This window comes from Mirounga angustirostris, unplaced genomic scaffold (genome assembly GCF_029215605.1).
Source record: "Mirounga angustirostris isolate CCGP_5_RB_7025 unplaced genomic scaffold, mMirAng1.0.hap1 SCAF_10, whole genome shotgun sequence".
In the NCBI taxonomy this organism is placed as follows: Eukaryota; Metazoa; Chordata; class Mammalia; order Carnivora; family Phocidae; genus Mirounga; species Mirounga angustirostris.
The window spans coordinates 52,338,954-52,365,734 of NW_026991718.1; the positions used below are offsets into that span (position 1 = coordinate 52,338,954).

At 38.6% G+C, this 26,781-nt stretch overlaps 1 protein-coding gene and 1 non-coding gene across 3 annotated transcripts; one reads left to right on the forward strand and one right to left on the reverse strand.

Annotated features, from left to right (window-relative positions):
* Positions 1-962: 962 nt before the first annotated feature.
* On the forward strand, positions 963-26,066 carry NFU1 (NFU1 iron-sulfur cluster scaffold). Of its 2 annotated transcripts, XM_045884857.3 has the most exons (8): positions 963-1,221; positions 4,370-4,470; positions 7,828-7,963; positions 12,631-12,697; positions 17,466-17,580; positions 21,516-21,576; positions 23,267-23,441; positions 25,669-26,066. In XM_045884857.3, exons 1-8 carry the CDS (start codon positions 1,160-1,162, stop codon positions 25,711-25,713), a joined length of 762 nt encoding a protein of 253 aa, XP_045740813.1. In that variant the 5' UTR covers positions 963-1,159; the 3' UTR covers positions 25,714-26,066. The 2 variants fall into 2 exon arrangements, with proteins under 2 accessions (XP_045740813.1, XP_045740814.1); XM_045884858.3 differs by lacking the exon at positions 4,370-4,470 and having other exon boundaries at positions 1,069-1,221.
* Positions 18,978-19,084, reverse strand: LOC123852187 (U6 spliceosomal RNA). Its single transcript, XR_006792804.1, has one exon. It is a non-coding gene; the product is annotated as a U6 spliceosomal RNA (small nuclear RNA).
* Positions 26,067-26,781: the final 715 nt, after the last annotated feature.

Genomic DNA, 26,781 nt, shown 5'->3' on the forward strand with positions numbered 1-26,781 from the left:
CTCCTTGCTCAGCGGGGTGCCTGTTTCTCTGCCCCTCATCCTGCTCGTGCTCCCGCTCTCTCAAATATATAAATTAAATCTTGAAAAAAAATTTTTTAAAAAACCAAAACCAGGGGCGCCTGGGTGGCTCAGTCGTTAAGCATCTGCCTTCGCCTCAGGTCATGGTCCCAGGGTCCTGGGATCGAGCCCCGCATCGGGCTCCCTGCTCCGCGGGAAGCCTGCTTCTCCCTCTGCCACTCCCCCTGCTTGTGTTCCCTCTCTCGCTGTGTCTCTCTCTGTCAAATAAATAAAATCTTAAAAAAAAAAAAAAAAACACACCCAAAACGAATTACTAGACCCCATCTTCAGAGACTGATTCAGTAGGTTTAAGGCGGGCCCTGCTAATTTGCCTTTCCAATGTGTTCCCATCTGTTGCTGCCCCCCAGTCCACATCTTGAGAACCGTTGTCCTAGAGAAAGCGGAATACTCAAGAAAAGTTCTGGGAGAGGAGTTAAGGGGCTTTTGTACTTTGCACTGGAAACTAGTCAAACACTCATGCTTATACAGCAAAGGGCAGCACCGCAGTAGGTGAGTGCTCCGTGGGGCTCGGTCCAAGATGACAGGCTCTCTAAGCCCAGCCTAACAGAAGGATAAGACAGATCTGCCTCAGCCCCATGGTAGAAGGGCAGGCATCTTGCTGGAAAAGGCCAGAACTCTTCCAAGGGGATGCTCCAGGGAGTCTTTTGAGGCCGCCATTGAGCCGGGCCCTGAGGGTGAGCAGGATCCTCCGAGCGGCCCTGTGGCCGGTTTCTGGGTGGGAAACATCATTCCACCTGCAGGCCTCCGTCCCTGTAAGCACAGCAGCCATCAAGAAGGAAGGGTGACGCCGGGCTCCGCGTGCGCGCCCAGTGCCGCGTGCCTCACCGAGGGCGCCTGCGCAGGCGTCTCCGGGACTTCTCCCCGCCCTGGCGCAGGCTTACTGTGTAGGTGCGCGAAGGTGCTCGGCAGCCGCGGCCCAGCTCCTGCGGCTCGCCCGTATAGCCGCGCCGCCCGCGGCCGGCAGGGTGCGCTCTCCGCGGAGCCTGTCCTGCTCCCGGCCTGCCAGCGCCTGCGCCTGCGCGGGGCTTCCGCCGCTCGGCGAAGGGGGAGAGCCGCCCCACTGCGGCGCCCTGGGACTAAGATGGCAGCGGCGGCCCGGCTGGGCTGGGGAGCTGCGGCTGCTGCCGCGGGGCTGCGTAGGCGGTAGGTGACGAGCTAGGAGCTCCGCACGGGGGTGCCGCTGGGCTTAGCAGAGCGGTCGCCACCCCCGCCCCGTGGGGGCGGGGAGAGGCACCCCGACCGAGCCTTTGGGTCCCCCGGGTCCCCGCCGTTGGGGATTTCGCCCTGCGGTGGGCGGCTATCCATGAGGCGGCTCTGCGCCCCCAGTTCGGGCGGGATCTGCAGCGCCCCGTCCCAGGCTCCGAAACCCGGCGCCTGAGTGCCTACGGTGGGGAGGCCCGCAGAGACTCCACGGAGGAGCTGTTTTTAGAATCGTGTGGCCCCTCCAGCCCTTCTATCACGTGCATTCCCTCCCTCTGCTTTTTAAACACAAATCAGAATGTCTACGGAATGGGAGTGGGTACCTCATCTCATTTCCTCATTTTCCCAGTGGGCCCAGAAAGGGGACGTGACCTGCATGAGGTCACACAGCTTCTAAGTGGTGGAGCTCTGATGAGAATCCAGACCCCTAGACTTCCTCCCCATCACCTAAACCCACTCTCTTCTCTTGTTTTTTTCCTCTTCTGTGCAACCTGCCTTTGAGTTTGACCTCCCAGTGACATCTGTCCACAACGTTGGTTAGGTGAAAAGGAATGATGACTTAAGTAGGTGTTGTACCTTGATTTTGCTTCTGGAACAAAGGAACAACAGGGCCTAACAAGGTTTCACCTAGTGAATATTAAGGAGTTTTAGTGTTAATAATGCCCTTGAAGTGTAAATGCATTAAGTTTGCTGGAGGATTTTTTTGTTAGTCACCTCCTGGCCCCCTCTGTTATGTTTGGATAGATGTCTTACTGGAATAATTTTACTATTAACCTTTACGGTTTTGTCACGTTAAACCCATCTCCCACCGTATTCATGCATTCTGTTGCTTTTTCCCTGGGCTGAAGGGACAAGAATACTGGTCTTCATTGTATTTCCATATTCCAGTGTAGTCAAGATTTAGGCAGTGGGCGCCTGGGTGGCTCAGTTGGTTGAGCGACTGCCTTCGGCTCAGGTCATGATCCTGGAGTCCCGGGATCGAGTCCCGCATCGGGCTCCCTGCTCAGCAGGGAGTCTGCTTCTCCCTCTGACCCTCCTCCCTCTCATGCTCTCTCTCATTCTCTCTGTCTCAAATAAATAAATAAAATCTTTAAAAAAAAAAAAAAAAGATTTAGGCAGTGAGCTATAGATAAAAATGTTTTCACCCCAAACCTTAAACTTCATTCAGTAATTCATTATTGGGCACCTATCACATCATAATAATGCTAGCTAACATTTGGTACAAGTGCTTGGCACTGATTTAAGCACTTTACATGGAGTATCTGGGTCCTTCTTTGGCCCAATCTTTGAGGTAGCTGTGAATATTCTTTGAGATGAGGAACTGAGGCCATCCTAGCTGCTGAGGGTCACAGAAATGAAGATGCTCCTTTTCCTTAGTGAGTTTGCAGATAAAAGTAATCAGAGAAAGTTTAAGTGATCATACACATATTTAAAATTCTTCAGCAACTTATGCAAAATGAGAATTGTAATGGTAGCAATATATTTTAAAGTAAACTGGATTTGGGGGTGCCTGGGTGGCTCAGTTGGTTAAGTATCTGGCTCTTGATCTCAGCTCAGGTCTTGATCTCAGGGTCCTGAGTTCAAGCCCAGCATTGGGCTCCATGCTGGGTGTGGAGCCTACTTAAAAAACAAACAAACAAAAAGTAACCTGGATTTTAAAGTAACTTGCATCCGATTTCTAAAATTTTTCACTACTGAAGTTTTTTTTCCTTTTCTAATAATATTTATTTTTCCCTTCTCCTGTCATTTTTAATTTGTCAAAGCCCATGAAAAAAATAGCCAATCAGTACTTCTCTATTACAGTGAAATAACCAAAGTTACAAACACTGGCTTAAGAGGTTTCCAATCAAAAAGCATATATAGATTGTTGGCTTCTTTAGCAGGTTGGAGGGGAATAGTACACTTTCTGTTAGACTTTTTGAAGTATTGAAATACCTTTCAAAACAGGTAGTATTGGGGCGCCTGGGTGGCTCAGTCGTTAAGCGTCTGCCTTCAGCTCAGGTCATGATCCCAGGGTCCTGGGATCGAGCCCTGCGTCAGGCTCCCTGCTCAGCAGGAAGCCTGCTTGTCCCTCTCCTGCTCCCCCTGCTTGTGTTCCCTCTCTCGCTGTCTCTGTCTCTGTCAAATAAATAAATAAAAAATCTTAAAAAAACACACACACACAAAAAACAGGTAGTATTGGTTCTCTCTTACCAGGGAGACATGGTGGTAGAGACAGAAAAGGGAGGGACTTCACAGTATTTAATTTTGTTCCCTTCGAATTTTGAACTGTGTGACTCTATTACCTAGTTTTTTTTTAATTTAGAAAGAAGAAAAGAAACAGTTGGTAGTTCTTTGCATCCTTCATGCATAGCTAAGAGTCTGGGAATGCAGGTTGTAAATCACAAATTTAGTTGCATTTCTGTTTCTTACACTGGTACACTCGGTTATCAAGGCTATAAATTTCCACTTGAGATCTTGTGTGTTTTTTTTTTAAAGATTTTATTTATTTATTTGACAGAGAGAGACACAGTGAGAGAGGGAATATAAGCAGGGAGTAGTGGGAGAGGGAGAAGCAGGCTCCCCGCCCAGCAGGGAGCCTGATGCGGGACTCAGTACTAGGACCCTGGGACCCTGACCTGAGCTGAAGGCAGTTGCTTAACTACTGAACCACCCAGGCGCCCACTGAGCTCTTGTTTTTAAATTGTTTGCAGAGGGCGCCTGGGTGGCTCAGTTGGTTAAGCGACTGCCTTCGGCTCAGGTCATGATCCTGGAGTTCTGGGATCGAGTCCCACATCAGGCTCCCTGCTCAGCAGGGAGTCTGCTTCTCCCTCTGACCCTCTTACCTCTCGTGCTATCTCTCATTCTCTCTCACTCAAATAAATAAAAAATAAATAAATAAATAAAAAATAAATAAATAAATTGTTTGCAGATATTGCTTGCCTAAGGAAATGGACATAATGTGGATGGAGAATGAAATTAAGCTTTGTTGTTTTCATTATTATATATATGTATACACACACATATATATGCATATATATATATATGAAGTAGAAACTGAGCTTAAAAGATTATCTCTTGAAATATCATTTTTATTTGTTTTTAAATGTAGATTCTGTCCTATGATGAATCCATACATCATTAAGAAACAGCTTCTGCATCAGTTCGTACAAAGACCACTTTTCCTACTGCCTACAACCTTATATAACACAGGTAAAATTTCACCTTTTATTTTTTTTTAAATTTTTTTAAAAAGATTTTATTAGAGAGCGAGCACATGAGAGGGGGGAGGGTCAGAGGGAGAAGCAGACTCCCCACTGAGCAGGGACCCCCCCCCCCATGTGGGACTCAATCCCAGGACTCCAGGATCATGACCTGAGCCAAAGGCAGTCGCTTAACCAACTGAGCCACCGAGGCACCCCAAAATTTCACCTTTTAGAATAAATTATGTTTCAGAAGCTATTGAAACTGTGCTTAAATACAGTTTGGTGGATCATAAAAGATAAGAATTTATATTTTCTTTTTTTTTAAAGATTATTTATTTATTTGACAGAGAGAGAGCACAAGTAGGCAGAGTGGCAGGCAGAGGGAGAGGGAGAAGCAGGCTTCCCGCGGAGCAGGGAGCCCAATGCAGGACTCAGTCCCAGGACCCCAGGATCATGACCTGAGCCGAAGGCGGATGCTTAACCGATTGAGCCATCCAGGTGCCCCAAGAATTTGTATATTTTCTGTTCAGGGGTATAAAAAGAACATAGCATTTTTCTGTGTCATAACATAACATTTACTATAATTATTTGCTTACAAATATTGGCATTAGTTTCAAGAATCTGCAGCACAGGGGTACCTGGGTGGCTCAGTTTGAACATCTGACTCTTGGTTTCAGCTCAGGTCGTGATCTCCAGGGTCCTGGGATCAAGCCCCATGAGCCCCACATCATTGGGCACCTCACTCAGTGGGGAGTCTGCCCCTCCCCCACTTGCATGTGCTCGCTCATGTGTGCGCTCTCTCTCTCTCTCTCTCCTGAGTATAGTGTCCAATAGATCTATGAAATCTCAGTATTTTGAATAACACATCTTCTGGAACATTGCTCAAATGATTTCTCAAATGAAAATATTACAAAAAGAAGTTACAAATAGGTTTGTTTCAAAAATCATAAGTATTTTAAGCTGCTGGCTTCCTTATTTTATTAAGAATACACCTAAAGGGCGCCTGGGTGGCTCAGTCGTTAAGCGTCTGCCTTCGGCTCAGGTCATGATCCCAGGGTGCTGGGATCGAGTCCCACATCGGGCTCCCTGCTCGGCAGGAAGCCTGCTTCTCCCTCTCCCACTCCCCCTGCTTGTGTTCCTGCTCTCGCTATCTCTCTCTGTCAAATAAATAAATAAAATCTTTAAAAAAAAAAAGAATACACCTAAAAAGGGCACCTGGGTGGCTCAGTTGGTTAAGCGTCTGCCTTCACCTTAGGTCATGATCCTGGGGTCCTGGGATTGAGCCCCCCATTGGGCTCTCTACTCAGCAGGGAGTCTGCTTCTCCCTCTTCCTCTGCCCCTCCCCTGCTCGTGCTCGCTCTCTCTCTCTCTCTGGAATAAATAAGTAAAATCTTAAAAAAATAAAAATGAAAAAAAAGAATATACCTAAAATCAGTAAATTTCTAGCTTTTGTCCAAGCATTAGAAAATAGTACTTTCAATGTAGTTTTTCTTTCTTTGGGGTCCAAATTAATTAGTTATGGGCTTTGTTGACGATTTTGTTGATGTTACACGCTTTTATTTTCATTAATATTGGAAGTAGGTATGAAGATAGAATTTGAAAATTATTGAAATGTGACCAGTGTCCTGTGGCTAGGGAACCTTGAGAGCTGTCTCTGTGTGTTTGTGTGTAAATGTCTGCCTGTGTGTGCTTATGGATCTATATATAAGAGTTTGGATTCAGCTCTTGGACCCTCTCCCATTTCCATCACTACACTGAACAGTTCGTGGCCATATTCTGGTAGCTGGCTGACTCTGGCTAACCACATGAGTTGGATCAAGACCTTACCTCTTCTGTATACCGGGGCAAAAAGAGGAAAACCTTGCCTGGCTCCTTGAATCACAGAATAAAAATTTAGGCATAAATATTGAGTTAGCATGTTAAGCTACTTTAATTGGACTTTTAAATACTGTGGTATGGAATCATGTGGTCATCAGGTTTTTCAAATTGGAAACCCACTGATCTTAGTCTTTGATATTGACTTTAAGGACCATTAATGTATATTTTGGGGGAAGCTTCTGCCTCCCTATTAATCTACTACTTATTAGTACCAAGCATAATGGGAAGAATTATTTTAGATCATTCTATTTTGTTATAACCCTTATGACACTTTCAGGGGCATCTTTCTGGATGATGGACCTGGGCGTCATCTTTGAAATACCTAATTGAGCCCAGCTTAGACTATAATTGAAATGATTTTGTTAATACCTAGTCAAATTACTATTTTGAAATAGCTTTGTTCATTGTCAAAAGAGAAAGTTTATGTTGTGATGTCATATATTTTCTACTTCAGACAATATATAGAGATTATGCTTTCAATTTTTTTTGTACTTGTAGTTTTTAAGTTTTTATTTATTTATTTTTTTAGTAATCTCTACACCCAACGTGGAGCTCGAACTCACGACCCTGAGATCAAAAGTTGCATGCTCTTCCCACTGAGCCAGCCAGACACCCCACATTTACAGTTTTTACCTTCAAGTATTTCTAAAACCTTTTCTTGGGCGCCTGGGTGGCTCAGATGGTTGAGCGTCTGCCTTTGGCTCTGGTCATGATCCCGGGGTCCTGGGATCGAGTCCTGCGTTGGGCTTCCTGCTGGGCGGGGGGCTTGCTTCTCCCTCTGCCTCTGCCTCTCTCTCTCTCTGACTCTCATGAATAAATAAATAAAACATTTTTTTTAAAAAACCTTTTCTTTCTGCATATATAGTTTTACAGAAATGGACTGAGTAGAAAAATGCCAGATTTAATTCTTCAGATACTGTGGTAGAATGCTTAATGTGTGTGGAGATTTTGATTACCAATAAATTATTAAGAAAGGCTTCAAGAAATGATTGGTCATATCCAAAGTTAAAAGAACCTTGTTGTCTTTATGTTTACAGAAATTGGTGGCAGGCCTTCCTTTAATAGTTCCATCTGAAAACTTGTTCCCATGTAACATAGATTTTTCAGAGGAATTTATTTGTTGGAGGTATAACTATTTTATTTTTTTAAGATTTTATTTATTTGAGAGAGAGAGAGAGCATGAGAGAGAGAGCACGAGCAGGGTGGGAGGGGCAGAGGGAGAGAGAGAAGCAGGCTTCCTGCTTATGCAGGACTTGATCCCAGGACCCTGGGATCATGACCTGAGCCAAAGGCAGATGCTTAACCAACTGAGCCACCCAGGTGCCCCTTTTTTGTTGTCTTTAAAAATTATTTCATCAGCTTGAGCAACAAAGCCTTATTTTCTTTTTTCTTACATCTTGTTTCTTTGAAAATGAGCACTTCATAGTCCATAAGCTTAACTACTGTTTTTTTGGAATAACATTCTTTCTTCTTTTTTCTCTTTCAGTGAGACACATGTTTATTCAAACACAAGATACCCCCAATCCCAACAGTTTAAAGTTTATTCCAGGAAAACCAGTTCTTGAGACAAGGACCATGGATTTTCCCACACCAGCTGCAGCATTTCGCTCCCCTCTGGCTAGGTATATTACTATTTCTCATTTGCTTTTACCAAGAAACATAAATAACTGACTTTGGGGGTAAGGCAGCCTCGTTTAATGATTGCATTTTTATGTGCATTGCACTGTTCTCAATGTAAAGAATGCTTTCTTTTCAGATAAGAGATAAAAGAAAAATAACAGTTGATATCAGGAAACCCTTGTCCTGAAAAGTAATGTATTTGAGAGATCTATGGCAGGACTAAAGAAGACTTTATATTTTTACTTTAAAAAAAATTCATCAAAATGAAAATAGGATAAATTTCCATTCTAAATCTTTAAAACTATTTATAAAAAACAGTGAAAACTTGTTCATTTTTTTCTTAAGGGTCGTTGAATTTTTTTCGATGTGCCAAAATGGAGCAGTTTCTAAAATATTCCACTCAGAACCATAAATAATAATAGTTATTAGATTTGGCATGATTTTTTAAAAACAAATCAGAGACAATTTTTAAATTCACTAAAGACATGTTAGATATATGTCATGATATAGGACAAACAAAATTATTGGAATGAATTTCTTTTTTTTTTTTTAAAGATTTTATTTATTTGACAGAGACACAGTGAGAGAGGGAACACAAGCAGGGGGAGCGGGAGAGGGAGAAGCAGGCTTCCTGCTAAGCAGGGAGCCCGATGCAGGGCTTGATCCCAGGACCCTGGGATCATGACCGGAGCCAAAGGCAGACGCCCAATGACTGAGCCATCCAGGCGCCCCTGGAATGAATTTCTTTGTAATGATAGCTAGAGAAATTATTTATAATAAGTATTAGAGTCAGTCTACATCAGTTTAAATTTTTGGTAACCTAAGCTTGATGCTGATTGCCAGGGGTATTTAGAAAGTAAAGCTTAGATAACTACTTCTATACACACAGATGTTTTATATGTCACACTTAGAAGAGCGAGAAATAATACACTTATTGCAGGAATGTTTTTTTAATTTTTTAATTTAATTTTTTTTTTTTTTTAGTAGGCTCCATGTCTAACATGGAGCCCAGTGTGGGGCTTGAACTCAGGACCCGGAGATTGAGACCTAAGCTGAGATCAAGAGTTGGCCGCTTAACTGACCGAGCCACCCAAACGCCCCTTTTTAAATTTCTCATTAATAAAAATGCACATTTCCTTTGACCTACACATGCCACTTCTCACAGTATGCCCTAGAGCATTTGTTTTTCACACTTTTTTTTTTTTACAGGCTGCAGTAAGAAACCTTTTATATTACAACCCAGTTCATACACATACATAGGTAGGTAGATAGATACATGCACACGTATTCGATGGGACAGTTTTGACCCTGTGTAAAACATTCTTATTTCCTTTCTAATTCTCTTTATTCTATTCTGTTTTATTATATTAGATAAAAATCCAGGTCAATACCTAATTGATTTTACAAGCTACTAGTGGAGTTGAAAAACACTGCCTTACAGAACATCCACATACATATACATGGTGATACAAGCCTTGTTGGTAGTGGTAACAAGTTGGAAACAACCTAAATACTCATCAGTAGGAAGAATTCAATAAACTTTGTTTGTCCATAGTCTTAGATATTAAAAAAGGATGAGGATAACCCTCATTTGCTGTCATAGACTGACCTCTACGACACACTTTTGGGGCGCCTGGGTGGCTCAGTCGGTTAAGCGTCCGACTCTTGATTTCCGGTCAGGTCATGATCTCAGGGTTGTGAGATTGAGCCCTGCATCAGGCTCTGCAGTGGGTGTGGAACCTGCTTAAGATACTCTCTCCCAGGCGCCTGGGTGGCTCAGTCGTTAAGTGTCTGCCTTCGGCTCAGGTCACGGTCCCGGGGTCCTGGGATCGAGCCCCTCGTCGGGCTCCCTGCTCGGCAGGAGGCCTGCTTCTCTCCCACTCCCCCTTCTTGTGCTCCTGTTCTCGCTGTCTCTCTCTCTGTCAAATAAATAAGTAAAATCTTAAAAAAAAAAAAAGATTCTCCCTCTCTCTCCCTCTGTCCCTCCACCCCCTTCTTTTTCTCTCCCCCTTTTAGAAAAAAATAAAAAACTATTAATTGAAGAAAGTATGTTGTAGAACACTGAGTACAATATGATTATCTATATAAAAACAAAAAACATAAAAAAACACTAACATAAAGGTCTGGAAGAATGTACACCCAACCGATAACAGTGGATTTGGGGGAGGGGTGGTCAAGAGGCATTTTCACTTTATATGAATAGTTTGAAATGTTTACATCAAGAATGAATTTATGTATTTTGTATTTAAAAGAATATAAAAATAAAAAAAACTGCTCAGTTACAGATGAGTTGGAGATTATTTCTGTCAGATGTTTAGTTGGCAAAAGCCCTTTTCAAATTAGTCTTTTGAAAGTAGCCTATTTCCTGGACTCACAGAATTTATTATCTTCAGTCAAGCAAAACTAATCTTGTTTTTGTTGTTTTAACAGAGAATGTTTTTACTGTAAGCCAAAATGTAAAGCTTCCTGAAAACAGAAACCTGTCTGTCTTGCTCATCATTGTATCTCTAGTGCTTAGTACAGTGTCAATATTCAGTGAGTTTTCAAAAATTTGTTGAATGAATGAGTAATTGAATGAATGAACAGTAGTGTATCTTACTTCAGAGAGGCATTTGACCTATTTCTTACCATCCTTCTGGACAAGACAGAAAAATTTAAGCAGAGTGTAAATCTGTCTCTAGTGACATACACAAGGGCTCTGTAGTATCTGTAATATCTCTGTAGTTGGCATATTTATTCAATACTTTATCTGCGACACACTAATGATGATAAGATTATCAGTTTCCAGATGGGAGGAATTGCTTCTATGTTAGATGGCAAAATTCAGAGAAATGTTTAAAGGTTTCATTAGGCCGACATGATAGTTTAAAGCAAGTAAGGTAAAATCTAACAGGAATAAATATTAAGGCTTATTATTTAAATGTTTAAAATGAATAGCTCAGTTGTGGGATGGAAGAATCTGACTTCTTAGTTCATTATGTTGGATATGTTGCTGTACTCAAAATCAGTCAAACTTCAACAGAGTCACAGTATCTAGCTCAATAGAGGTAACAGTCCTTGTATTCTGAATAAGTCAGACTATGTTTGGGATATGTGTTCAATGCTGGATATCATATTTTATTTTGGACATTGTAGAAGTTGAAATTGTCCCAAGGAAAGTAACCTAAATGGCAAAGCATGTATAATAATGTTTGAAACTCCTTTTCAGCGTTTTCCTTCTTAAAGCACAGAACCTGTGAACTCTAGCCTAAAGCAGTCCCCATGACATGACCCAAAGATCAGGTTGATTCTTTTGCATCGTCCTTTCATTTGAAGAAAAAAGCTTTGCTAACAGTACAGATGCACAGAGCCAATCAAGGGACCTACTTATAGGTCTGTGCTTGGGTTTATTGGATCATATTATGCAACCAAGTACCTTGTAACTTCTTGTAAATTTAATATTGAATTAGAGGACCCAGATGACATCGTTTCAGACAAATTCCTAAATAATTTCAAAATAGTAATTCCGGTAACACTCATGCAATGATAGACAAAGAAGAGGTAAACCTTTTTTGGAGTATGTTAGCTTTTATTCCTAAAAAGGGGTGAGGGAAAAAGGAAATTGCTCTTGTATGTTACATATATCAGTGATTGGGAAAGGAAGATGCATTTCAAAATCCCTTGTAGGGGCTTTTCAAATTATAATCCTCCCCTCCTCCTCTTAGAGGATTTTAAAAATTAGTTGAGGTATAATGTACATGAAATGAAATCCACCAATTTTAAGTGTATAGTGCAGAGTTTTGATAAATATATACAGAGTTTCGATAAATATAGACAGATAAATATATACATGATAAATATGATAAATACACACATCTACAAATATATACTGTATATATTTTGATAAATATACAGTAACCATCACTAAAATAAAAATACAGAACATTTTTATTACTGCAGAAATCCCTCATTTCTCTTTGCATTCAATCTTCTTGCTTCACTTCCATACCCTGGTAACTGTTTTGTTTCATGGCAAAGAATTCCAACTTTGTTGAGATATAACTGATGTAAAACATTATATAAGTTTAAGGTATACAGTGTGCTGATTTGATATACATATGCTTTACAAAGTGCTTACCACAGTAAAGTTAGTTAACACATCTATCACCCTGGTAACTATTGAGCTTTCTGCCACCACAGTTTTACATTTTTAGGGTTTCATATAAATGCCCCCATATAGTCTTTTGTGTTTTGGCTTCTTTCATTTAGCATAATGCTTTTGAGAGTCCTCCTTGTTTTTGCATGTACCGTTAGTTTATTCTTTTTTTATTGTTGAGTAGCCCTGCATTGTATGGGTACACACGGTCTGTTCAGTTATTCACTAGTTGATGGGCATTTCCAGATATTCTTTTTGGCTTTTATAAATAAAGCTGCTGTAAAGATTCATGGATGCATCTTTGTGGAGCATGTTTTCAATTCTCTTAGGTAAATACCTAAGAGTGGGATTGCTAGATCGTAGGGTAAGAGGATGAAACAAGATTGGCCATGAGTTGATAATTGTTGGCCATGAATTGTTGATGCTGGTGATGGATATGTAAAGGTTCTTTTACTTTTCTGTCCACCTTTGTATATGTTTAAACTTTTCTGTAATAATGCATTTTATTATCTCTTATTTCTTATTTATTCACAGGCAGTTATTTAGAATTGAAGGAGTAAAAAGTGTCTTTTTTGGACCAGATTTCATCACTGTTACAAAGGTAAACATAGGATTATGTAAAATAATGTATGAAGTTCTTTTAGTTTTTTTCCGAGTCCAACATCCCTTTCTAGAATTTCCTTTTTTTTTTTTTTAAAGATTTTATTTATTTATTTGAGAGAGAGAGAATGAGAGACAGAGAGCACGAGAGGGAAGAGGGTCAGAGGAAGAAGCAGACCCCCTGCTGAGCAGGGAGCCCGATGTGGGACTCGATCCCGGGACTCCAGGATCATGACCTGAGCCGAAGGCAGTCGCTTAACCAACTGAGCCACCCAGGCGCCGCTCTAGAATTTCCTTTTTTGATATATTTTATACATATTGTTATTAAAAATCTCTAAGTTTACTTTTCACATTTCTCAAGTTAGTTATTAAATAGAATTTTCAAGTTGAAATTAACTATAGTCCAAATCCCTCATTTTTCAGAAGAGAAAAACTTGAGCTTCAGAGGCTTAAGTGCAGGATTGTGTCCAGGGTTATGTATCTGCCCTACAGCAGGGCCATGACTCAAACTGGGCAGAACTAGAATTTAGGCTCCAAGTGTTATTTTTACTAATTCTTTTTTTTTTCTTTCATAATTGAGACTTTATTGGTGGTTTTGATATTTTTACTAGTTCTTAATTTAAAATGATAGAGTAAAAAGCAAAGCAAACAAATAATCAAACTATATGCTTATGTATTTGACCAACAGATGAATATAAATCTCCTTTAAAGGGGGCTCTTTCATCATGGCCCATCTGCTGAAAGATAAGAGCAGGGGACTGTGTCGTTCTGCAGCACTTGGTTAACCTCTAAATGTCAGAAAGTTGATCTAACTATGTTACCCATTCCAACACCTCATATCTGCTAGGAAAGGCGGTTTCATTTTTAAGTCTACTAGATTAATTAGAAATGAACTGTTTAAATTTGAACTATGTATACTTTTAGGTCTGTTAATTGATACGTATACACTGAACTTGATCACTTGTTCAATATTATGTCAAAATCCAAAGTTTTCGGGGCACCTGGGTGGCTCAGTTGGTTAAGCGGCTGCCTTCAGCTCAGGTCCTGATCCCAGGGTCCTGGGATCGAGCTCTGTGTCAGGCTCTGTGCTCAGCAGGGAGCCTGCTTCTCCCTCCCCCTTTACCCCTCCTCCAGCTTGTGCTCTCTCGCTCGCTCACTCTTTCTTTCTCAAATGTATGAATAAAGTCTTAAAAAAAAAAATCCAAAGTTTTCATGTAATTCTCTTAAGCAATTTGAAAGGATTACTCTGAGTTCTTGATGCACTGATAGGACTGATAAAAGTGGACTGGGTTAGTGACCTGTTAGAAAAGTCCAGTATGCTCTTGTAGCTATCTGTGTGTGGAGGAGAATTAGTTTTCCTCTGTGGTGGCATTCCTGGTGGCCATAGTTGTTCTTGCAGATATACCAGTTGTAAAAGTTTTTTTCCTGTTGTTTAAAGTGTTATTGGCTCTAAATTCTCACAAAGCCCTTTCTTGCCCATATCGGTTGAAGTGGCTGTCCCTCCAGGAGCTCATTACCCTGTTTATTGTCTTCATTGCACTTATCACTTAGTCACTTTTTTTTTTTTTGGTTTATTTTTATTATGTGTCTTTCCTACATTGGAATGTACACTCCATAAAGCTAGAGATTGTCCGACTTATTAAGTTCACCTAGAACGATGCCTAGCACATAGTGTGCACTTCAAGAAATTTTTATAGAAGGAAACAATTTCATAGACTGAATTTTCAGGCTTTAAGGGGTTTCTGCCAAAAGGATTGTGGTGAGTAAACCCATGCTGACAGATCCCTCATGTTTACCAGTTTAGAGACATCTGATATATCTTTGGTTTTCTTCAGTTTGCTTTCTTTGATATTTTTTGAGGGTGGGGGGAGGATCTGCTCTTGTTTAATATTTCCAACTTGTCTGGTATGGCATTTACATAGCAGAAGTGCTTTACATATATTACCTAATTTAATTATTTAAACTAGGTATTCGTGTCTTCATTTTACAAATGGCAAATTATGTATTTATTTTAACAAGTTCTTTTTTTAGTCCTTTTATATACAGCCTATGGCATATAAACATTTTTTTTAGATGAAAATGTGATTCTATCTTACAGAGTTGTTTTTTTCTTTGATTTTGGTAAGTCATCTTTCATTTCCTTTCTCATTCATAATTTAATTACTCTTTTTGGAATTTCTCCAGCCCCACTATTTTTTCTTAAGTGAAGTGACATAACTAATAAGTAATAATTTAAATTAGGGCATGTATTGAAATTTAATAGGCAGAATAGTAGATTTGTTTTCTTTCAGTTACCTTTTTTTTTTTTAAAGACTTTATTTATTTGACAGAGAGAGAGACACAGCGAGAGAGGGAACACAAGCAGGGGGAGTGGGAGAGGGAGAAGCAGGCTTCCCGCAGAGCAGGGAGCCCGATGCGGGGCTCAATCCCAGGACCCTGGGATCATGACCTGAGCTGAAGGCAGATGCTTAATGACTGAACCACCCAGGCGCCCCTTTCAGTTACCTTTCTTATGGACTATGTCATCTACCTGATATCTTCACCTATTGCCTATTTCCTTCCTGATTTGTAATTGATGATTCAGAGACTTCCTTATGCATAATTTGTTATTTATTTATTTAAAGTGAATAATTTATTTCTTTTGCAGAGTAAGGATAATTTTCTTTCCTTTTTTTTTTTTTTTTAAGATTTTATTTATTTATTTGACAGAGAGAGACACAGCGAGAGAGGGAACACAAGCAGGGGGAGTAGGAGAGGGAAAAGCAGGCTTCCTGCAGGGCAGGGAGCCTGATGTGGGGCTCGATCCCAGGACCCTGGGATCATGACCTGAGCCAAAGGCAGTTGCTTAACGAACCCAGGCACCCCAAGGATAGTTTTCTATTCTTTGAAATAACTTTGATAATTCCAATATTTTTTTTAAGTAAGCTCTACGCCCAATGTGGGGTTTGAACTCACAACCCCAAGATCAAGAGTCAGATGCTGTACTGATTGAGCCAGCCAGGCACCTGTGTTATTTTTTTCTAAATGAGTAAATGTATTTGAAACTTATGTACTGCCTTTTTTTCTCATTCAGACAACTTCAGAATATTTTTCTTTTTTTATTACCAATATTTCCCTACTCAGTAGAGCCCACTATTTACTGATGATCTGAAGTAGCCCTCTGATCCATCTTCCAAATAAGTTATTAAAATGTTATCCAGAGCCAGTTCCCATTCCCAGTCACTAAGGCAACTCACTAGTTTTGCTCTCGTATTCATAGCAGTGCCCATTTATCTTGTCTTCTGTATACCATGTCTAAATTTGTTTTTTTTTAAAGATTTCAATTTATTTGAGAGAGAGAGAGAGTGCGTGCAAGCAGAGAGAGAGAGTCTCAAGCAGACTCCATGCTGAGCAAGGAGCCTGATGTGGGGCTCGATCCCAGAACCCTGAGATCATGACCTGAGCTGAAATCAAGAGGCAGATGCTCAACCAACTGAGCCACCCAGGCGCCCCTAGATTGGTTCTTAATCCATGACAAAATTAGCCCCTTTTATTTATGTAGACTCATTTTTAAATAGTATTTAAGCATAGCCCCTAGCTAACAGCCTCCTGAGAGTCTAAATGGACTACATCTAATAGTCTTTCCTCCTAAAGAGCTCTCCTTTAAAAAACTTAAAGAGGGGCCCCTGGGTGGCTCAGTCCGTTAAGCGACTGCCTCCGGCTCAGGTCATGATCCTGGGGTCCTGGGATCGAGTCCCGCATCGGGCTCCTCCTGCTCTGCGGGGAGCCTGCTTCTCCCTCTGCCTCTGCCTGCCACTCCCCCTGCTTATGCTCTCTTTCTCTCTCTGTCAAATAAGTAAAATCTTTAAAAATATATATATATATATAAAACTAAAAGAAAACATGTTCCCTTTCTCTTTTTGGATATTAGTACTATTTAGGTATTTAGTAATCGTGCCTTTTTTTGATGGAATCAACTAGTTGGCCAGACATAGAGGTGACATAGGTATGGATTCTTTCTTAAGGATACCAGGCTTTTTGGAGGTCCACAAGTCTAGCACTACCACCATAGATAAGACATGTTACATGTTTTGGTTCTACAGTTGTGTCATTGGATTTCTTTAGTACTCTTAAGTAATATAGGAGTTGAATTTTTTTTTTTTTTTAAAGATTTTATTTATTTATTTGACAGAGAGAGAGACAGCGAGAGCAGGAACACAAGCAGGGGGAATGGGAGAGGGAGAAGCAGGCTTTTTTTTGCCGAGCAGGGAGCCTGATGTGGGACTCGATCCCAGGACCCTGGGATCATGACCTGAGCTGAAGGCAGACGCTCAACGACTGAGCCACCCAGGCGCCCGAGGAGTTGAATTTTTTGGATACTTGTGGGATGTCCTGTATATTTGATCAAGCAACTCTATCCTATTTTCTTTAAAGGAATGGGAAGTCTCTTTATCATTCTCACCGAATTCACTCAGTGTTTTAACTCTCTTCACCTCATGAAAAAGTATCTTTTAATCATTGTGGTATCCCCTGTACAAGGCATGGTGCATTTAACATAAGTTTGATGAATGAATGGAGGAATGTATGAGGAATGTTCTAAGATTATATCTTCCGAATATAAACCAGATCTGTTAAGGACTGGAATTGATAGGTCTTCTCCATAAATGAGTGCTGTTGTTACACAGTATAGGATATATATAGGAAAAGATTCTTAAAAGATACAAAGTATTATTTTGTATTAGTCTTTGCTCTTGATTAGAAATGTAGCATTTTCCTTTAAATATTTACAGGAAAGTGAAGAGTTAGACTGGAATTTACTGAAACCAGATATTTATGCAACAATCATGGATTTCTTTGCTTCTGGCTTACCCTTAGTTACTGAGGAAACATCTTCAGGAGAAGCAGGTACTGTGTTGGATAATTAATATTTATTTTAATTAAAAAAAAACTTTTCTACTTTCTTCGCATTTGTCTTGATTTTGGAGGTCATGATAATATAGATTTTTATCATTGTTTAGATCTGGAACCAACTCCAGAGGGAACAAGACTTCACATATACTAGTTTTATTCATCATTTTTGAAAAGTTGTGCATAAATTGAATATATTATACAAAACTGATGTGTTTCAATTATAAAAATTTTCAGACATACAGAAAATAATATGATGTATACCAATTTGCTCTCCTCTCAGAGTTAACAGATGTTAATTTTTTGCGGTAATTGCCTGAGACCCATTTTTATTTTTTTTTAAGATTTTATTTACTTGAGAGAGAGAGTGAGTGAGAGAGATCACGAGCAGGGTGAAGGGCAGAGGGAGAAGTAGACTCCCTGCTAAAGGGAGCCCGATGTGGGACTCAGTCCCAGGACTCCAGGAGCATGACCAGAGCCGAAGGCAGACGCTTTAACGGACTGAGCCACCCAAGCCCCCGAGACCCTTTTTAAATAGAACATTAAAGATACAGCCAAGACCTCACAACCTCCATCCACTGCTTTCCCCTTTCTATTTCCAGAGATGTATGTAAACCTGGTTTGTTTTTAAACTTTTACTACACGTGTAAGTCTCTGCGGGGAATATATGGTATTGGTTTTTTAAACTTTAAATAATGTGTGTTATATGCAACTTGCCATTTTTCACTGAGCATAATATTTTGAAATACAACCATTTTGAAAAAAATGTCATTCTAGTTTATTTAAGTGCTAGATAGTATTGTTATATGAATAAACTACAGTGAGTGAATTTGTTCCTTATGGTCAAGTGAATTGTTTGTGCTCATTTCTATTACAAACATTGCTACAGTGGGCATCCTTGTACAAGTCTCTGTGGGTATGTGGAGAATTTCTTTAGGGTATATTCCTAAAAACAGAATTGCTGTATTGTAAATTGTTTTAATTTACATGCAGATTAGCAGGATATAAGAATTTGAACTTTCTTATATCTTTATCATCACTTGGTGTCTTTTACTTTTTTTTTAAAACCAGTATGTTAAGTATAAATGGTACCCTGTTTTAATTGCAGTTCCTTGATTAGCACGGAGACTGAAGGTTTTCATATGTTTACTGGTCATTATTTTTCTTGTCAGTAAATTTCCTGTTCATAATCTTTACCCATTGTTTAAAAATTGAGTTGTGTGTGTTTATTTATTTATTTATTTATTTATTTTTTGGTATTGACTTCAGCAGGTTTTTGAAAAATATTCTGGGTATTAATCCTTTGTTAGGTATATTCATTGCAAAGAACTTCTCCCTAACCATTCCTTATCTTCTCACTATAGGATTTTTGTCATTTAGAAATTTTTCTTTTTCCAGTTGTTTAAATTTTCACGAATTTGCATGTAAACTTTTCTCAGAGGCCATGTTAATATTCTCTGTTTCATTCCAGTTTTAGTATTTATGCTGTTGAAGCAAGCACAGACATTTTCTTTTTCATGTAGTCACATATATTCATCCTTTCCTTTGTGGTTTGTACTTTTTGTACCTTTTGAATAAGTTACTTTGTATAAAGCACTTGGAAGAGTCACTGCATATGGAACTTAGTATTAGCTGTGACTATTACGATTTGTTGTTGATGAAGTTTTTCTTTCCCCTAGTATAACGATATTGCCATGTGTGTTTACATGTACATATGCATGTACACACAAAAATTTGTATAGTCTTTAGATGAACAATTCCACTTCTAGATATATACCCTCAGTGAGTCCTGTAAATGTACACAAAACAATACATGAAGCATGTTCATTGAAATATTTTTAAAATATATCAGCAGTTAAAAAGAATGAACTAGATTTGGAGATACCAATTTGAAAAGATATAAAAGAAAATATTAACTGATTAAGGAAAATTGAAGGGTACATTTATTTATATACTTTTACATATATACTATTTATGCAAACTTGAAATAATATCTCAATTATATTTGTTCTTGGTGGGTATATACATAGAATTGACAGAATGTTTGTAGAGCCACTTGACTACACCTCCCCAGAGTAAAAAATACGCAAGCCTGTTGACCCAAATATTCCACCACTAGGAATTTATCTCATAGATATGTAGATATGTGAGAAATATTTCAGATGTTGCAAAAGTACACGGAAGCATGTATGCTTCAGATTGTTAGAAATAGTAACAAACTGGAAACAACTGAAATAATTGAGAAATTAGCTAAATGAAAAAAAAATCCATACAATTACTGTGTACCTATTTTAAAAATTGAGGCATATCTATATATGCTGATATGGAAAGGCCTTTTAGATATATTAAATAGAAAAAAGATATAGAACAGTGTGTGTATGTTATCTCTGTAAGTTTGCACATGTAAATTTAATGCAAATGTACTGGAAAGATATATGCTAAACTATGATAGTGGTTGTTTATGGAATGATAGTGGGGAATGGAACTTAGGTTTGCTGGCATAAGAGAATTTTTTTTTAAAGATTTGTTTATTTTATTTTATTTATTTATTTTTAAAAGATTTTATTTATTTATTTGAGAGAGAATGAGATAGAGAAAGAGAGCATGAGAGGGGGGAGGGTGAGAGGGAGAAGCAGACTCCCTGCTGAGCAGGGAGCCCGATGCGGGACTCGATCCCGGGACTCCAGGATCATGACCTGAGCCAAAGGCAGTCGCTTAACCAACTGAGCCACCCAGGCGCCCTGTTTATTTATTTTAGAGTGAGAGCATGCACACTCACATGTGTGGGGAGGGGCAGAGGGAGAGAATCTTTCAAGCAGACTCCTTGCTGAGTGTGGAGCCTGATGTGGGCTCGATCTCATGACCCATGAGATCATGACTTGAGCTGAAACCAAGAGTCCAATGCTCAACTGACTGAGCCACCCAGGTGTCTTGACATAAGAGATTTTAATTTTATTATATTTTCTTTCTTTTATTAAAAAAGACTCAAAGTTAATATAATTTAATATTGATAATTGTTACATTGTTGTCAGAACTCTAGTATGTATTATAGTATAATTTGAATTATCTAATTTTTAGTTTTCCTAAAGGTAAATTTCTCAAAAAAATTTTTAAACCCATAAAAAAGGTATTGATGAAGATCAGTATATAACCTTATAAAGTAAAAGAAAAACAAAAATGACACAAAATGAAAAAACTGATTTTTTAACATTTTGAAAATTTCCATAAGGCTTATATCTATATTTAGTATAGTTGTCATTTTGAAAACCACTAAATTGAAAAATTAAAAATGTAAGTTAACTTACAAAGTAGGTGTGCCTTTGTGTCTCACACTTTCCATCAGAATCCAGGCAATTTTTTTTCTCTACCATTTCTCAGTCCTCGAGGATGATGAAAGTTTACAAACCAAAAAAATTCAAACCCTGACATCATTAGTAGATCAGGTTATGTCAGTTACTCACCTTTATTGCCAAGTGTTGAGTTGACCAGTGCTCCTTAATTTTTCTTCAGCGAATCAAGGGGTGCCTGAGTGGCACAGTTAGTTGAGCAACAGACTCTTGGCCTCGGCTCAGGTTGTGATCTCAGTGTCATGGGATTGAGCCCAATATCGGGCTCCGCAGTCAGTGTGGAGTCTGCTTGAACTCTCTTTCCCTCTCCCTCTGCCCCTCTCTCCCGTGCATGCGCACCTTCTCTCTCCCTCCCTCAAATAAATCTTAAAAAAAAAAAAGTTTTTCTTCAGAGAATCGAATGATCTTTCCATCTTCCCAACTATCATTTCCATTTCCCTTACATCACCATACCAAGTTACATGTTCTATGCTTTTATTTTTTTTTTAATGAGACATTAAGTTAAAATCATCCTGTTTTAATACTTGTATTTGCATGGATATAAAATTTCTACCATTGATTTATTTTATTTGTAATTGTTTCTAGGATCTGAAGAAGATGATGAAGTTGTGGCAATGATTAAGGAATTGTTAGATACTAGAATACGGTATGTGCTCATCATTCTGCCCAAAATCAAATATACTGCAGAGGCAATTTTCATTATAGCAGTATACTTTTAGTTGTCTGTGAGGAAAAAAAGCTCGAATAAATAAGTAGAAGTGAATGTAAACCGTAATAGGTAACCATGGCAGTTGAATTTAAAGCCTGTACATTCTGTATATTCACTCAAAATTTTAAGACAGTCTGTCTAAACATAGTGAAGGAGTTTATCTTTCACAGACACTGTCTAGGTTTGATACTGTTATAATACCAAATTTCTTAAAATGAAAAAATGAGTTAAACAGTGTTTGGGTAGATTGTGAGAAGAGAAGTACTTTTTTTCAGGCTATTGCCCATAAAGAATAAATTTAAATGAGTGGAGAACCACAGGCTTCCACTTTTGGGCGCCTGCCTTCGGCTCAGGTCATGATCCCAGGGTCCTGGGATCGAGTCCGCATCGGGCTCCCTGCAGAGCAGGGAGCCTGCTTCTCCCTCTCCCACTCCCCCTGCTTGTGTTCCCTCTCTCGCTGTGTCTCTCTCTGTCAAATAAATAAAATCTTTAAAAAAAAAAAAAAAAAAGAACCACAGGCTTCCACTTTTGCTTGTAGCGGACCAATGGTCCTTGTGAGAACTCCCAGAAATACAATAAAATACAATGAATTTTTTGTTTGTTTGTAAACAGTAGAGAGCTGCCAAAGCACACAAGATCCTATGGAGGAGGGAAGCTCATGAAGCCTTCCCGTGGGTCATTTTGCTGATTTTGGTGTGAGGCTAGAGTATGATAACCTGGGCAGAGGGCAACTGTTTGTATCTACTAAATGTGAATATATGTACATTCTTGATCCAGCAATTCCATGCTCATTTCCAATAGTCATATATATATATATGCCAAAAGACATCTGCAAGAATCTCCATAGCTGCACTGTTTGTAAAAGCCAAAATCTGATTTTAACCCAAAAGTCCATCCACAACAACAGGGATAAAATCTGGCATTTTCACTTAATGGAACACTATGTGATGATGTGGAAGAATCTCATAAAGAGCAAAATAAGCCAAATACAAAAGAGTAAATGCTATATGTTTTTTAAATGGAATTTATATTTATAAATCATAAAGTTACAAAACAGGCAGAACTAATCAATGGTAATAGCAATTAGGAAATGGTTACCTTTGGTTGCCAGGAGGCACAAGGGGGACTTCTGGGGTGCTAGCTTTGTGTCTTGGCCTGGGACAAATGTGTGTTCACTTTGTAAAAATTCATTTAATTGATCATACGTGATTTGTGCATTTTTCTGTATTAATGTTATATTTCGATGCAAAGTTTATCTGGCAAAAAAAAAAAGCCAGCATGTGTCATATTAGTCGGTCTCTGTTCATTCAAAAGAAATGGGTATTATCTTAGGTAATTGCTGTAATTATTAGGACATTTGAGATCTTAAATCCCTAAAAAGATTATTAATAAGCAGAATTAAATATAATAAGTGAAGCAAATATTTGTATGAATGAATTTTGGCATTTTAGCTGAAAATTTTTAAAAAGTTACAAATGAGACTAGCTATATTTCTCATTCTCTATTGTATAAGTAGCTCTAACTTTGTGAATTTTACCAATATAAATCTAAGCCCTGAGTTGTTTTAAATATTTTTGATGGAAACTTCAGTTCTTTTACATACATAACAAATATTCTGTGACCACAGGCCAACTGTGCAGGAAGATGGAGGAGACGTTATCTATAAAGGCTTTGAAGATGGCATTGTACAGCTGAAACTCCAAGGTTCTTGTACCAGCTGCCCCAGTTCAATCATTACTCTGAAAAATGGAATTCAGAACATGCTGCAATTTTATATTCCAGAAGTAGAGGGTGTAGAACAGGTATGCCAATATTATATGACAATTGAGATTCAATATTAAACTCAGTATTTGGGGATAAAAAGAAGAAATTCATGACCTGACATATTCTTCAGGGGCTGGATCTCAGTGTTACAATTATTATCAGACTGAAGACTCCTTATTTTAGAATCTACTTTAGTGTTATGAATACCTACTATTTGCCAGGCCTTCTTACAAACATTACTCCTTTAATCTTCTCACAACACAGTATTGAGTAAGTTGTTCCCCATTTTGTACATAAGGAAATGGAGACTCAGAGGTCATACTGCTGCTCTGATTGTAGAAAAATTATGAAAAGGGGATTCAAAACATGAATTTCATAGATGAGAGTTGGAAGTCCTCAGTGGAAGAGCTCCACTGCATCATACTCATCCAGGCAAGAAACTCATCGAGAAATCATACTTTGTTGTGCAGTAAGACAGAGTACTGAGCGGAGTTCTAGCCTGATAGCAGCATTTTTTCTGCCCCAAGGTACCTCAGGAATATAGCACAGATCCATCTCAGCAGTAAATAGTGACCTTCACTGCAGCAATTCTCAACCAAGAGGCTTGGCCTTATGGAAGGAGATTATCAAGGAGGAAAAAAGAATGTATGGAAATGAGAAATTTGAAAAAACTCTTCAGATCATTCTGTGCCTTTAGGGCGAGGGAATCTCCTCAGCTCCTTTGAGAACCACTCATCTCTGGGTAGTACTAAAATCTGTCCTTTCAGTACAATACATGGCATCTTCTCTTTGAAAGCCTTATTGGTCTTCTCCGTGGACTTAGGCTCTGCTTCGGTCCAAAGCCTCTTTCATTGTGTCTGTTTCAGATTTATGTTTATGGGTAAGTTCCTTGAAAGACTTGTCATTATATCCAGGTCTTTGTGTTCCTCTGCAACACTTAGCCCTGTGTGTTGAACATGTTGTGTACATTCTTTGTATTAAATAAGTATTTGGAAGAATGTTTCCAAATTTAGGAATATTCTGCCTAAAATAGGAATTGATTGACAAAATTCTTTGGATTGTATGTTGCTGAGATTAATTATAAAAATATCAATTCCTTAGAAGGAAATATCTATTTTTACTCAACTCAAAAGAGAAAATATGGGGGAATTATTTTTCCATGATATCTCAGATCAGAACCAAATTCTTCCAGATTTAAAGAAACAAACTTATTTTTGTTTCATAATCTTCTCTATGCCTTATATGCCTCTTTAAAGAATTGCATTACTTGACACTTTGGTGGATTGACAAAGGAACATTTGTTCACTTGTCCAGGGTGGGGTGATGAATTGGTAGTCAGGTTATAAACTTGAATTGGTGTTTAATTGTAGTAGGTATGTTGAAAAAAAAAATTCATGAGTTTATATAACTTTTTTCCTCTCCGAAGGACAATTCTTTATTTTCTGAGTAATATATTAACTCATGAAAAGATACTAATCTTGGGGCACCTGGGTGGTGTAGTTGGTTACACGTCCGACTCTTGGTTTTGGCTCAAGTCTGATCTTGGTGTCATGAGATCGAGCCTGGCATGGGCTCCATGCTCAGCTGGGAGTCTGCTTGAGAGTCTCTCCCTCGGCCCCTCCCCCAACCCCCTCACCCCCCCCACACATGCTTTCTTTCTCAAATGAATAAATCATTAAAAAAAAGATTAATCTTTTCCTTTTTAAATCAGGTATTCATTAGTATTTTTCTAATAATTTAACTTATTAGAAATGAAGGTCCTCACATTTTTCTAAGGTTTAAAATGAATTTTTATCTGAGTAAGACCAAAACAATTAGTTGCTAGTATGATATTTTCTTTACTTTTCTTAGGGATTCATTTTTCTAATAATATATTTTTATAAAAGTTTGGTGTAGCTCCTAAGAATATATTTAAGTAAATAGAATATTTTTGGGAAAAAAAAGTTAATCATATTAGTCTTGTGGCTAGGAAATACCAATTAATTAATTGTTATAGTCAGTGTCCAGCTGAGACTCTGGTACTGGAAAATTTTTTTGGGACAAGAAAAAGAGACCAGTACTTAATTAATTTGCAATATTAAATTTGCCAGATTATGAGACAAACTTGTGTTTTGGGGGCTGTTGATAGACTTGGCCTTACTGGATTGACATGCATTATTATAGAGTAGAGTATTTCAGGTAAGCAAGTAATGGTATAATCAGGAAAATAGCAATTTCTAATCTTTTTCTTAATTCTTAAATTCTTTTTTTTTTTCTTGGTTTTAGGTTATGGATGATGAATCAGATGAAAAAGAAGCAAACTCACCTTAAAATAATTAGAATTTTCTTTGGGCCCAGCAGTTGGACTTATTGATAATATATACCAAGCTTTTATTATTAATCTGCTAAGGAACTTGAGGATTAATAAAATATGCCCCTTTTTTGGAGACTGATATATAAACATTGCAATGTTTGCTTTACCTCATATGAGTTATTTATAACATCCTGAATCATCCTCTGTACACGTGGATTTTATCCAGGGATATTTTAATGTTTGTTCTTTATTTCTCATGGTTCCTTCTTTGCATAATGTATGAAGCAGTTCATTTTCCCTCATTTAATTTATTTACTTTTTTTATACAGAAGTAAATGAGGAGAATGCTTATAAAAATACTCTAAAATGGCTTAGCTTTTTGTGAAATATTTGAAACTATCTTTACTGGATTTTTATCTTGTTAAAAGAAACTAAACCATTTCTGGCTTAAAAATGGTATCTGGTTAGGGGTGCCTGGGTGGCTCACTAGATTAAGTGTCTGACTTGATTTCGGCTCAACTCATGATCTGAGGGTTGTGAGAACGAGCCCCACTTTGGGCTCTGCACTGGGCGTGGAGCCTGCTTAAGATTTTCTCTCTCCCTCTCCCTCTCTCCCCCTTCCCCCAAAAAAGTAGTCATAATGCTGAAAACTAATAAAAGAACCAAGTTCCAGAACGTAGACAGAATTTCCATTGGTAGAAAACACAGCAGGCTGAATTGAGGGAAAAGCTGCCTTAGTATGCTCAGGCTTTATTTTTTGAAGCAGAATCTCTAAAAAAAAAAAAAAAAAAGATGAGAAACTGCTTTGGTTCTTCTTCCACTGGCTTCTCCCGACTCAGAGATTTATAATCCGTGCCATGCCAGAAATTTGGTCAGTTATCTTTCTACCATAGAGGTACTGCTTTTTCAGATATCCAACATAGTAAATTACCCTTCTCTCTCATTTTCTATAATATTCAGAGACAGTAGTTCACAGACAATATCATGATAAGAGGGAAATAGCAGTGGTACATTGTATTTCTGGAATTCTGGTTCCCAAAAGTATCGATATTAAGATAGGGTTGGAGGGGCACCTGGGTGGCTCA